The 14,448-nt window shown below is 45.0% G+C and overlaps 2 protein-coding genes, 1 long non-coding RNA gene and 1 pseudogene across 7 annotated transcripts in view; 3 read left to right on the top strand and 1 right to left on the bottom strand.

The window, feature by feature from the left end:
* Window positions 1-14,448, top strand: part of LOC101886199 (uncharacterized) — an 883,799-nt gene that overhangs the window by 536,524 nt on the left and 332,827 nt on the right. The gene's annotated exons all lie outside the window — the stretch shown is intronic.
* LOC148680953 (uncharacterized) overlaps window positions 1-14,448 on the top strand; it is a 217,811-nt pseudogene that overhangs the window by 39,308 nt on the left and 164,055 nt on the right. The gene's annotated exons all lie outside the window — the stretch shown is intronic.
* LOC148680963 (protein NLRC3-like) overlaps window positions 1-14,448 on the bottom strand; it is a 156,759-nt gene that overhangs the window by 15,933 nt on the left and 126,378 nt on the right. For all 4 annotated transcript variants that reach the window (XM_088650082.1, XM_088650083.1, XM_088650084.1 and 1 more), the window contains 2 exons: window positions 955-1,128; window positions 95-141 (listed from right to left, as the gene is read on the bottom strand). In XM_088650082.1, the coding sequence (XP_088506208.1) occupies window positions 95-141; window positions 955-1,128 (221 nt within the window). The remainder of the gene's footprint in view (window positions 1-94; window positions 142-954; window positions 1,129-14,448) is intronic.
* The window catches only part of LOC148680967 (uncharacterized), a 663,035-nt gene that overhangs the window by 586,877 nt on the left and 61,710 nt on the right, over window positions 1-14,448 (top strand). The window lies entirely within an intron of this gene.

Below are 14,448 nucleotides of genomic sequence, written 5' to 3'. Positions count from 1 at the left end.
GTTTGTGTGTGTGTGTGTGTAGTCCTACATTTGTGCAGTCCTGCTGTAATCCTCGTGTGTGTGTGTGTGTGTGTGTGTGTGTGTGTAGTCCTACATTTGCGTGGTCCTGCTGTAATCCTGGTGTGTCCTCCATGATCCAGACTGTAAACACACACAGATGGAGAGAATGAGCTGTTTAGTTTCCCCCTCAGCTAATAAGCTAAAGCTAGCACTGAGCTGCTCAGCTACATGCTCCAAACTCTTGAGCTAAAACACACAACACTTGTTGGTTGAGCCGGGATGCACAATGAATGTAACACAGTGCGTTCTTTTCCTCTGCTGTTGGTGAAGCGAGCGCAGATACTGCTCATGTTGATGGAGACACCCTGCTGCAACATTCATTTATTACAGTGATCACACTTAGCTTTGCCACCGTTCTTCAGCACATGCAGCCTTTGAGCACATGTTGCAGTCCATCTCTAAACTATGTTCAGATTATTAAAGCTGCTCGCCAGCGCCCAAGTTCCTGACAGATTAGCAAGTGAAAAATACACATGTGTGCACAGAGAAGAGGAATCCAGATGTTGATTTTAGAACAAGAGTCTGAACATTAATCCAAGTGTCTGATTCCAGAATCTGAATCCATCTTCAATCCCCAACCCTATTCCTGACCTGATATTGTAGGATTCTTCAGCAGAAATGGAGGAAGAAGTTTCTCTGCTCAGCTCAAATGCTGAAACTGTACAGTGTGTCCCGCTTAATGTCACTGTAACTGAGCCAATACACTCCAACATTTACAGAGGAGATTCATTTCACACTCAATGATTTGCTCTTCATAGACATGACTGGAATACTCTACAAGCTGTATCTTCTGTCTGTCCTCACAGAAAACTGAAGCTGATCACAAAAGAGCTTTCTAGTGTCTTTTTAAAGCCATTCAGTGTAAAAGCACAAGGCCAGTGATGCTCCACATACTTGAGTTTGTCCAGTGTGTAGTTTGGATCCTCCAGTTGTTCAGAGAGCAGCTCGACTCCTGAATCTCCTGGATGATTGTAGCTCAGATCCAGCTCTCTCAGGTGTGAGGGGTTTGAAGTCAGAGCTGAAGACAGAAAACCACAGCCTTCCTCTGTCACCATACAGCCAGACAATCTACAAACACAGCAATAGTCCACATCACACAGTTGGACAATCACACATCTCTTTGTGTTGTGAAGATGCTGACTGCTGTTTCTGCTCATGTCAACAGCAGTGATGAACACACACATCCTGATTAGCTCTCCTTATTGATCGAGCCCTCGCATCAGCAAACACACTCACACACTCAACAAGGACTCGACATCATCTGTAGAAGTGTACAGAGCAAAGACATTGTTCATAATACACCACATCAAGCTGTAAAGTCTGCTGTGAGGAGGAAGAAGACACACTTGAGCTCAGAAGATCATCTTAAAGTCATGTATAAAACACAACAGGAAATGAGCTGATTTCATCATTTATATTGTGATTCTGTTGTGGACTAAAACAAAATGAGCTCAGACAAACACAAACCCGCTCTCTTCATGTGTTCATCACCTGACCCACAGTCACATTCACACTGATGCTCCATTAGGGGACTTTTATTCTGTCAGGAGAAAAACAGCTGATCAATAATCATGACTGCTGACTCTCCTTCACATTCAGCCTTTACCAGATATTGTTTTAGATGAGCGAGTAATCAGGATTATTTCACACACTTTATCATGAGACTTTTATTTGTTTTCAAGAAACTGAAACTGCACAAATATAAGAGCAGCTCAAACCTTCAGCAGGACACAAAACAGCTTGACTTTAGCGTTTAACTCTGCTGCTTTCACACCTCCAGATCCACTGTTCTGCTCTGAAACAGGATTAACACTGGTATAATGTTTATTTGTGCTTGCTGCGCTTCACTTTCACACAGAAATGTTGAATGTTGACACCCACAGACAGACACAAACTGGTAAAGTTTTCAAACAGTGAACTAAGACAGCAACTATTAGTGAAATCTATATTAAAGCTCTTCAAATATGATTTAGATTTACAGTAATTGTTTTTCATGTTTAAATCTGATTTATTCTTGTGTTTAAAGCGTTTGTCATTCCTCTACTTCAGTGTCTCAGACTCATTCAGAAATGATTATTAAATGCTGGATTAATGCACAAGAGAGTTTGGCGAACACGTTTTACACCATTTCAAATATATATTATATGTGCGGCTGTATTCACCTTATTCTCAGCTGTCGAGCGGGCGCTGCCATATGAATCTTTTTGTCTCGCGACTTCCGGTCACATTAACTTCCATTTATTTTTTGACGTTAACAACTGCTCGTTACGCTGCTTGATGTTGCAATTTAATATTTTCTTATTATATTATGCTACTTGGTCTGTGTAGTCATGCAAACATTTGTTTGTTGAGCAAGTAGTTTGGCCATTTTCTGCCGTTTATTATTCCTAGTCATTTCTCCCATAGGCGACTGAATCGGAAGTTCTAAGACAATCGCGAAAACAGGCGCACTTCCGCATTTTAGAATAAGGTCAATAAGTCACATACAGCGGTCAGCATAATGGAGGAAAGCCCATTCTGAAGTGATGTTTTGTAAACAAATTTCGGGAGGAGCATGCGCAGAAGTTTCAGTATCGAATACTGTGACGCCTGCTGCGCTGTCATTTGTCTGCCGTGTCTGTCTGTGTGTCTGTTTTGCTCCCTCTACAGATGCGCTGTAACATTGCGGGGCATAATCAGGTGGATGGGGAACACCTGAGTCTAAGTGAGCGCTCTTTTATCAGCGTCCTGCCACTGTTTGGGAGTCTGATTCTTCCGGCTAAGGGTTGGGACGGAGACCAGCGGCGTGCGAGTTGGCGGGGCGTTCTTGCCTAATGTTTGATCACAGTGGGCTTAAATAAAACTTTTGTAACGTGATTTTTGGCTTCCCCCTCTTATTTTTTACTTGTTTCGCCCCGAGGGCGTAACAATTGGGGGCTCATCCTTGTGAAGACTATTTTTGCGTCGATCGGTTTGTTTTGGTTAGATTTTCGTTTGGTAAGTGTTTTATTTTATTATTATGTTTTGCTTTGATTATTAGCTTATTTTGTTAGGAGGGGGAAAGTAGTGGTTGGCAGGCAATTTGTGGTCTCCGTCCTGCCCAAGTGTAATATTTGATTAAGTTCTAATCATAGTCTAATCCGTCAAAAGAAACCTAGCCAAATTGTGCAGAAATAAACTGTCCCCTGGTAGGTGAAGAACGTGTCTTCGGATACGTTATTTTTTTATTTTAGTTTGTTGTTTTTGGCTGGCTTGGGGCTTGGTAGCATTTGTCTCGGGAGCACGGCCGAGGTTTGGGGAATTACTTGTACATTGGTGGTTCTCCCAAACTTGCGGTATATAGTGCATAAATTCCCGGTCTTGGGCCAGTTGAAGATTAGGGTCTACATTAGTGAAGAGTCGGGGAGGTTTTATTTCTGTTTGATTGGTGGCAATAACGGTGATATTATTATTATTATTATTATTGGATTGGAGTTAATTAGATTTTTTTTTCTATGGCGAGTGTTGTGGAAACGTTTGTTCAAACTCCGTCGGAGGACTTAGACTTAATGACGAAGGATCAATTATTAGAATTAGCAACTCATTACGAAATTGAGCTCTCCGCACTTCAGAAGAGAACGAAGGAGGGGATAAAGCAGATTTTAAAAGCGTCGCTGTTTGATCTGAATGTGCTTGTGGAAGCACCGGCTCCGATACAACCTGGGTTTGGTGCACTTTCATTCGAGCAGCAGAAAGAGTTGTTGATGTTGCAGCGCGACACTGAATGTGAGAAACGGCGTTTAGATTGTGAGAAAGCTAAAATAGAACATAAGATTGAGGAGAGTCGATTGGAGCAGCAGCGCGTGCAGGTCGAGCAGAAACGACTTGATCTTCTAAAAGAGGGTAAGTTCCCTGCTGAAAGTGTTGCAGCCTCCTCTCCTAACGTTTAATGAGTCTGATGTGGAAACTTTTTTCTGTTATTTGAGAGGATTGCTGTAGCTTATAAGTGGAGTGACATTGAGCGCACCTTACTCCTTCAGTGCGTTTTGACGGGAAAGGCCCAGCAAGCGTATTCTGCTTTATCAGTTGAGGAGAGTCAAATTTACGAAAATGTGAAGTCATCTGTTTTAAAGATGTATGAGCTTGTGCCGGAAAGTTATCGCCAGCAGTTTCGTTCTTTGGGGCGTGAATCCAATCAAACGCATGTGGAATTTGTGAGAGATCTAACTTTGCGATTTAATCGTTGGCGTATGTTGGCAGAAGTGACCACATTGGATGATCTGATAAATTTGGTTTTATTGGAGCAATTTAAAAATACGCTTCCAGATATTGTTGTCACTTACATTGCCGAGCGTAATGTTAAGACCGCGTCCCAGGCAGCAGTGCTGGCCGATGAGTGGGAACTCATTCATAAAACTCGTGCAGACGGGTTCAGAAGTGATCGCCTTTCTCCCTGCTTAAGTTCTCCATCCGTTTATTTGAACCAGGCAAGGCGTCCTAAAAGTCCATCAAATAGACACGATTTGACTTGTAACTACTGCTTAGAAGAAGGGCATTGGAAATCAAATTGTCCCGTTCTTAAATCAAAAAGTGCCAAAGCACAGCTAACTAAATCCGCCGGTTTTGTAAAGCCCGCTGCGCTTGTGGGTCCTGTATCGCTGTCCGCTCTGTCAGCTGAAATACCGGCGAATACATCAAGCGTGTTAGACCGCCAGGATATTTTTAATCCATTATTTCGGATGGTTTTGTGTCACTTAAAAGTGGTAACAGGATAGCATTAAAAATTCTCCGAGATACAGGATCATCGGCTTCCTTTATTTTGGAATCGATATTGCCGTTTTCACTGGAGTCTGACACTGGTAAGTCGTTGTTAATTCGTGGCATTGGATTAAATACATTATCTGTACCCTTACATAAAGTGACTCTGAATTGTGACTTAGTGCAGGGCGATGTAGAGCTTGGCGTGCGACCTGTTCTGCCCGTTGATGGCGTGTCACTTATTCTTGGCAATAATCTGGCGGGCGGACGCGTTTGGGTTGGGGAAACGCCACCTTTGATAGTTTCTAACCCGCCTCCCTATTGTGACTGTCTGGATGAGAGTGCTCCGCAAAATCCTGATGTGTTTGTTGCTTGTGCAGTGACTCGATCTGCTAGCCGGGCGCAATCTGAAGTAAAACCTGTAAGTACTGAAGGTTTTTTTCCGTTAACTGATTACCCACTGGCCGTTTCTAGGGAAGAGCTCTCGAAGGAACAGCAGAGCGTTGTAACTTTAAAAGCTCAGTATGAGCAAGTTTATGATGATGTTGATATTCGGAACCGGGCACAGGGTTATTTCATCAGAGATGGGGTATTATTGAGAAAATGGTCTCCACATGCTGGTTTTTGTGTGGGGGATCCTTTTGTCCAGGTGGTGGTGCCCGTTAAATGGCGGCCGGTAGTTTTAAAAACTGCCCATGATGGTCTTGCCGGTCATGCTGGCATTAAAAAGACGTATGACAGAATTCTTCGTTATTTTTACTGGCCACGAATCAAAAAAGATGTCGCCAGTTATGTTAAAACCTGTCATACATGCCAGTTGACTGGTAAGCCTAATCAGCCGTTAAAACCGGCGCCTCTGCAGCCCATTTCTGCCGTATGCCAACCTTTCGAGCATCTCATCATTGACTGTGTTGGGCCACTCCCTCGCTCGAAAGCGGGGAGTGAATATCTGCTAACAGTGATGTGCCAGGTCACTCGTTATCCGGCCGCGTTTCCTTTGCGTTCTATTAACACTAAGGCTATTGTAAAAGCTCTCACTCAATTTATTTCTATTTTTGGCTTACCTAAAGTTATTCAGTCCGATCAGGGAAGTAATTTTACTTCAAACTTGTTTGCCGAAGTACTTCGTCATTTGGGGATTAAACACAATTTGTCCACTGCGTATCATGCGCAAAGTCAAGGTGCGCTAGAGCGCTTCCATTCCACCTTAAAATCCTTGCTCCGGGCTTATTGCGTTGAGATGGACAGAGATTGGGAGGAGGGCCTCCCGTGGCTGATGCTGTCAGCCCGGGAAGTAACTCAACAAAGTATTGGCTATAGCCCGAATGAACTCGTTTTTGCTCATAAAGTTCGGGGGGTACTGGCTGTTTTGCACGATCAGTGGACCGATTTAGATCCGCCAGAAAAATTGTCGGATTATGTTTTGGGTTTTCGTCGACGGCTTTCGTTGGCATGGGAACTAGCTAAAAAGCAGTTGGGTAGTTCCCAGAAAAAGATGAAGCGCCTGTTTGACCGTCGCACTGAACGCCGACAGTTTAGCGTGGGAGACCAGGTTGTTGCGCTCCTCCCGGTGTTGGGATCGCCCTTTCAAGCCAAGTACACTGGGCCATATAAGGTGACGCACATTGGCAGTAATGACAATTACACTATTTTAACACCAGATCGTAAAAAGAAAACACAAGTTTGTCACGTTAATATTTTAAAGCCATATTTTAATCGACACTGTGTCACACCAATGCAGGTAAATCCTGTAGCGCTGGTTTATAGTTTTCCTGAGCACTATGCGCATCATGTGATGGATATGCAGGCGGATGAATTGAAAACACCCGATGATTGCGTGTTGCAGGGTAGGTTAAAGAATTCTGAGACTTTTAAAAAGTTATTATTCGATTTTAAACGTCTAGATGCTACTCAACAACAAGAATTAATTCAGTTGTTATCGGAGTTTCCAGTTATTTTCCGATGTACCGACACAGACGAGTGTTTTGACGCATGATATAGATGTGGGGGAAGCCACGCCTATCCGCCAGCGCTTTTATCGTGTTCCCCTGAATAAGCGTGATGTATTGAGAGCAGAAGTTCAGTATTTGCTCGACAATAAACTGGCTGAACCCTCTTCCTCTTGCTGGTCATCTCCGTGTCTTTTAGTTCGGAAGTCCGACGATAGTTTCCGTTTTTGTACGGACTATAGAAAATTAAATTCAGTAACAAAACCAGACTCCTTTCCTCTACCGAGGATGGAGGATTGTATTGATCAGGTCGGTGCTGCAAAATTCGTGACTAAATTGGATTTACTTAAGGGCTATTGGCAGGTCTACTTAAGTGAGCGTGCGAGGGAATTATCATCGTTTATAACACCTGATGGGTTATACTCCTACCGGGTGATGAGCTTCGGCCTGCGAAACGCGCCCGCAACGTTTCAGAGATTAATGAACAAAATAGTCGCGGGATTAGAAGGGGTTACCGTTTATTTGGACGATACGATTGTTGTGAGTGACAGCTGGCTGGAGCATCTTTGTCGTTTGCGCCGCCTTCTCGATCGCCTCTCGCAGGCCAACCTTACCATCAATCTCGTTAAATGCGAATTTGCAGGGGCGACGGTGACGTACCTGGGCAAGGTAGTGGGACAAGGACAGGTGCGTCCAGTGAGGGCGAAGGTGCAGGCGATAGATGAATATCCGGTGCCTGTCACTAAGAAAGAATTAATGCGCTTTCTGGGACTTGTAGGGTTTTACCGCTGTTTTTGTAGAAACTTTTCCACAGTGGTTGCCCCTTTAACTGATCTGCTTAAGTCCAAAGCTTTATTTGTGTGGTCCGAGTCTTGTCAAACTGCGTTTGATGCAGTGAAGGCGTTGCTTACGTCAGCACCAGTCATGATGGCTCCCCGGCTAGGAGAACCATTTAAGATTATGGTGGATGCCAGTAAAGAGGGAGCGGGTGCAGTGTTGGTTCAAGAGGATGATGTGGGCATCGAGCGTCCGGTTTGTTTTTTTTTCACGAAAATTCAATAGTTATCAACAGAATTATTCTACCATCGAAAAAGAAGCGCTCGCGTTAATTTGGGCTCTCCAACACTTTGAGGTGTATGTGGGAGGAGATAGTTCACCTTTAACGATTTATAGCGATCATAATCCTCTTACCTTTTTGCACTCGCTTAAAAATCCTAACCAACGGCTTATGCGCTGGTGCTTGTTTCTCCAACCTTTTCATTTGGACATTCGGCACTTAAAAGGCTCTGAGAATATAGTGGCCGACGCCCTGTCTAGGGCCCCCTTGTAAATATGGGTTTGTATTCACTTTCTTTTTATTATGTACATGTTTATGGTTTATTGTATGGAAACGTTGTTTCCTGTTTATGGGGGAGGGTGTGACGCCTGCTGCGCTGTCATTTGTCTGCCGTGTCTGTCTGTGTGTCTGTTTTGCTCCCTCTACAGATGCGCTGTAACATTGCGGGGCATAATCAGGTGGATGGGGAACACCTGAGTCTAAGTGAGCGCTCTTTTATCAGCGTCCTGCCACTGTTTGGGAGTCTGATTCTTCCGGCTAAGGGTTGGGACGGAGACCAGCGGCGTGCGAGTTGGCGGGGCGTTCTTGCCTAATGTTTGATCACAGTGGGCTTAAATAAAACTTTTGTAACGTGATTTTTGGCTTCCCCCTCTTATTTTTTACTTGTTTCGCCCCGAGGGCGTAACAATACGCCATTGACAATTATCCCATCATCAAATCAGTTCTTGAGCAACCCCTATATATACCAAAGCTGTCTTACCTGCAGCATCTCACGACTTTATCATTGGCACATCCAATCGCTGTAGCCTTGTCCAAACAGCAAATTTCCATGAGGATGACATGGCTCCTCTTGCAAACTCCAAGCCGACATTTAGCGCATCAGCACTCGGCAGAGCATATCAACAGAGTCCGTGGTCTTAACTTAGGCCCGCCACGCCGCCGCTCTTCCAGACACCAGCAACAAACCTGAGCCGCTCCCCAGTTTGGCAACCACCGGCCCAGATCAAGCGAGTGCCAGGCCGCCGCTCTACAGGCGAAGCTCCACCATCGGCCAATTCGCCATGACAGCATGAGTATGTCTCTGCAACAGCCTCGTCCATCCCCCACGCACGGAACATTTCCACTTAGTAGCGCCACTGCTCTTGGCGCCCCAAATTTAGGAATAACAAGCCTGTCCGCTCGTAAGTGTGACGTCACGCGAAGCGGCTTCCGGGTCCAAGCGCTCTAATCAACTGCATGGGGAGACTCACGAAATGGTAATATAAAGTTTACAAAGCGATTTATTACTTTCGAAAATCATGATCACATTATTATGTCTATGCCTCATACATGACGCAAGTGATTAATTTTTATAAATTGTTAAAATTTGGTATTTGTAATGCAGCAAGCCCAAAAATGGTTATGTACATTGTGTATGACTTCTTATAAACTAACTTAACGTGTAATATGTGATCATATGATCATAAACGAATAATTTCGCAACTTACTGCACGGGGAGACTCATGAAATGTTAATTATAATGTTTACAAAGTGATTTAATACTTCGAAAATCACGATCGCAATACATATATCCACACCTCATATCTGATGGCCAGAAAGTGATACATTTTAAAAAATTGTTAAGATTTTGGTATTTGTTATGCAGCAAGCCCAAATAGGATTTAGTATAAAATTAACTTTATCGTGTGATAAGAATTAAAAGTGATCATAAACGAATAAATTTCTCAACTCAAATAAGTGGCAGCTTGGACCCAGAAACAGTATTACATACGTCACCAACAGGTCATCACTTAACAATCGGACTCTTCCCTCATGCCGCTTGCAGATTAACCAGGTTTGTTAAGGCCGTGACATAGTTCCAGTGTGAGGCCGCCTCCGCTGATGTCACTAACGCCGGCAGCCCCTTCTCTCTTCTCTTTTCCTTCCACCTGTGATCCTAGGGCCATTAGTAGCACGAGCATGCCTTCGCAACGGCTCTAGCCCCCAACTTTCTTCAGGCCCTGACGCAAGTTCCAGCATGAGGCCGCTTCTGCTGACGTCACTAATGCCGGCAGCCTCTTATCTTTTCCTTCCACCTGTGATCCTATTGCCGGCAGCTAGCTCTCTGCAACTCTCACATGGTTGCCCACTGAAGCTAAGCAGGGCTGCGCCTGGTCAGTACCTGGATGGGAGACCACATGGGAAAGCTAGGTTGCTGCCGGAAGTGGTGTTATTGAGGCCAGCAGGGGGCGCCCAACCTGCGGTCTGTGTGGGTCCTAATGCCCCAGTATAGTGACGGGGACGCTATACTGCTGAGTGAGCGCCGTCTTTCGGATTAGACGTTAAACCGAGGTCCCGACTCTCTGTGAAATCCCAGGATGTCCTTCGAAAAGAGTAGGGGTTTACTCTGCCCACTGGCCTTTGTCCAGCATGGCCTCCTAACCATCCCCATATTCCAATTGGCTTCATTGCTGTCTCCTCTCCATCAATCAGCTGGTGTGTGGTGTGCGGTCTGGCGCAAAATGGCTGCCGTCGACTCATCCAGGTGGATGCTGCACACTGGTGGTGGATGAGGAGATTCCCCCCATTGTGTGTAAAGCGCTTTGAGTGCCCAGAAAAGCGCTATATAAATGTAAGGAATTATTATTATTATTATTATCCTAGGGTCATCAGTAGCGCGAGCATGCCTCCGCAAACAGCTCTAGCCCCCAACTGTCTTCAGGCCCTGACTCAAGTTCCAGCGCGAGGCCGCCTCCGCTGATGTCACTAATGCCGGTAGCCCCTTCTCTTTTCTCTTTTCCTTCCACCTGTGATCCTAGGGCCATCAGTATTGCGAGCACACCTCCGCAAACGGCTCTCGCCCCCAACTTTCTGTCAGGCCCCAATGAAAGTTCCAGCGCGAGGCCGCCTCCGCTGACGTCACTAACGCCGGCAGCGCCTCCACTCTTCTCTATTCCTTCCACCTGTGCTCCTAGGGCCATCAGTAGCGCGAGCATGCCTCCGCAAACGGCTCTAGTCCCCAACTTTTTTTCAGGCCCTGATGCAAGTTCCAGCGCGAGGCCGCCTCTGCTGTCGTCACTTGCACCAGCAGCCCCTCCTCTCTTCTCTTTTGCTTCCACCCGTGATCTTGGGCCACGTATAGATTATATTCCTTAGATTCATCGTCAAGGTACTTAACATGTAAAAAAAACTTAAGTACCTTAAGTTCCCTTAATCCTATCAATTAAGTTTTCCATAGAAATTAAATGGAAAAATCTGTGGAAATGCTCCATCATTGCCCCCTTTTTACTATTTCAACCCCTAAACCTTTCCTAATCCTGGTCATTAACCCCTTCAAGTAGTTTTATTATAAGGTTACTGCCACACAGCGACCACTCCCACTGGGGACACATACCCTATTACGTACTACTGCAAGCGCAGTGACTACTCCTACGGGAGACGTACACCATATTATTATGCACCACTGCTAGCACAGTGACCGCTCTCACTAGAGACGCACACCTTATTTATCATGCACCACTACAAGCGCAGTTACCGCTCCTACAGGAGTCACACACTTTATCATTTTGTATCATTGCAAGCGCAGTGACTGCTCCTACAGGAGTTGCACACCCTATCATTAAGTACTATTGCAATTGTACTTACCGCTCCTACTGGAGTCAGACTCCTTATCATTATGCACTACTGCAAACACAGTGACCGAGGGGGATGCACACCTTATTTCAATCTACTGCTAGTGCAGTGACCACTCCTACAGGAGACGCACACCTTATTATCATGCACCACTGCTAGCGCAGTGACCGCTCCTACAGGGGACGCATACATTAATATTATGCACCACTGCAAGTGCAGCGACCGCTCCTACGGGTGACGTACATCTTATAATTATGCACCACTGCAAGCGCAGTGACCGCTCCTAAGGGAGACGTACACGTTACAATTTTGCACCTGTTACGGCTCAGTATCTGTGCCTGTGTTTGTTTGTGTTTTTTTCTCTCTCCCTCCTTCTCTACCTATAATTTTCTTTAGGTCCGCCCTGCTCATCTACCTATTGGCTAAGCTAGATGCCAGTCATCATTACCGTTTGCGATGACATCATCATTGTCCAATCACAAGCAGGCTTCCCCACTTTAAAAGGAAGCCGGTGCAGTCGAAAGCTAGCTTGCTTTTTGCTTGCTCACTGTTGTGTGTTTGCTATGTTGGTTGACTGTGTGTTTTGCTGGATGGCTGGATGATGTGACAGTTTCTTGTGTTATGTGTGTTATAATCATATGTGCTGAAATCGATCTTAAAAAGTGTTCTAATTGTGTTTTCTCTCTGATTACCAGATATACGACATCCATGGGATTCGAGGAACAGGGTAGATGTCACGTGACCTACATGTTGCTACACGTAGGAGATACCAATGTATTATACACACTAGTTTAGAAGTGTGCGCCACTAATTGTAAGTTTTGTTTACGTTTGTATTTAGAAGTGTAGTTTAGATAGGCCGTGAAAACGCTGAAGACTTTTCTTTTTCTTTCTTTTATTAGATAGTATAGAGATTGTGGGTTCTAGTTAGAGTTGTGTTTTGTTATATTATTTTCTTTTCTTTGGCGCCACTTTTGTTCCTCCTCCCCTTTATTACAACCATTTATTTATTCTTGTTTTCTTTATCTTGTATATACTTTGTTTATCAGTTATCCACTTTGTAAAATAAATAGATTCTAAATTATAAATATTTTGGCATAATTTGGTTGTTTGTCTGCTCAATTGCCACCACCATTCATAAAAGGGTCATCATTTTTAAATGTTGCGTTAACCCTAGCCTTTCCATCTTAAATAACCATAACAGCACCACTGCAAGCGCAGTGACTGCTCCCACGGGAGACATACACCTTATTATCATGCACCACTGCTAGCGCAGTGACCGCTCCTATGGGGGACGCATACATTAATATTATGCACCACTGCAAGTGCAGCGACCGCTCCTACAGGAAATGTACATATTATAATTATGCACCACTGCAAGCGCAGTGACCGCTCCTACGGGAGACGTACCCCTTACAATTTTGCACCACTGCAAGCGCAGTGACTGCTCCCACGGGAGACATACACCTTATTATCATGCACCACTGCTAGCGCAGTGACCGCTCCTACGGGGGACGCATACATTAATATTATGCACCACTGCAAGCGCAGCGACCGCTCCTACAGGAGATGTACATCTTATAATTATGCACCACTGCAAGCGCAGTGACCGCTCCTACGGGAGACGTACACCTTACAATTTTGCACCACTGCAAGCGCAGTGACTGCTCCCACGAGAGACATACACCTTATTATTATGCACCACTGCAAGCGCAGTGACCGCTCCCACGGGAGACACACACTTGATTCCACACTACTGCTAGTGCAGTGACCACTCCTACGGGAGATGCACATCTTATTATGCACCATTGCTAACGCAGTGACCGCTCCTATGGGACGCCCGTCTCCCGTGGGAGCAGACACTCTTGCTGGAGACATTCATCATGCACCACTATCAACACAGCAACTGCTTCCTCCCAAAACACATACCTTATAACTCAACAGCACCCCTCCAAATTTTTTAGACCAGCAAATTTTGGGGGGCTTGCACATTGTCTGGCTGCTGTCCTGTAACCAATAGCGTTTTTTGGGGAGCGTTCTGGGGCCGGGCTAGATACTTCGCTCGAATCCCAACTCCTCTTTGTTTCCTGAGAAGGGGAACAACTAGAGTTGGGGTGTCTCCTCGAGCTCAGAGCCCTCCCCCTGGACAGCACGCCAAATATGCTTTATACTTAAATGAATGCTTGTGTGAACTCATGAAGTGATGTTTTGTAAGCAAATTTCGGGAGGAGCATGCGCAGAAGTTTCAGTATCAAATACGTCATTGACAATTATCCCATCATCGAATCAGTTCTTGAACAACCCCTATATATACCAAAGCTGTCTTACCTGCAGCATCTCACAACTTTAGCATTTGTTCACCACCCCGTCACCTCACCTCTTGCATTGCATTCCCGATGGGAGCGTTCTGGGGCCGGGCTAGAAACTTCGCTCGAACCCAACTCCTCTTTGTTTCCTGATAAGGGGAATAACTCAAGTTGGGGTGTCTCCTCAAGCTCAGAGCCCTCCCCCCGGAGAGCACGAGAAATATGCTCCTGCATTTATTCTGGCGCTCCTACATTTATTCTGGCGCTCCTGCATTTATTCTGGAGCTCCTGCATTTATTCTGGCGCTCCTGCATTTATTCTAGCGCTCCTACATTTATTCTGGCGCTCCTGCATTTATTCTGGCGCTCCTGCATTTATTCTGGTGCTCCTACATTTATTCTTGCGCTCCTACATTTATTCTGACGCTCCTGCATTTATTCTGATGCTCCTGCATTTATTCTTGCGCTCCTACATTTATTCTTGCGCTCCTACATTTATTCTGACGCTCCTGCATTTATTCTGGCGCTCCTGCATTTTATTCTGGAGCTCCTGCCTTTATTCTGATGCTCCTGCATTTATTCTGGCGCTCCTACATTTATTCTGGCGCTCTTTTATTTATGCAGGATGTTCAGTTAATAAATCATCTGATAATTAATACTCTGGGTGGTTATTTGTTAACTACAGGTATAGTATGAGCAGTGTGATATACCATCATTCCTGTCATCCGGGGTTTAGTATCACCCAGGGTT

The sequence above is a fragment of the Danio rerio genome, chromosome 4 (assembly GCF_052040795.2).
Source record: "Danio rerio strain M-AB ecotype USA chromosome 4, GRCz13ab, whole genome shotgun sequence".
NCBI lineage: Eukaryota > Metazoa > Chordata > Actinopteri > Cypriniformes > Danionidae > Danio > Danio rerio.
This window is presented reverse-complemented; position numbering and strand designations above follow the sequence as displayed.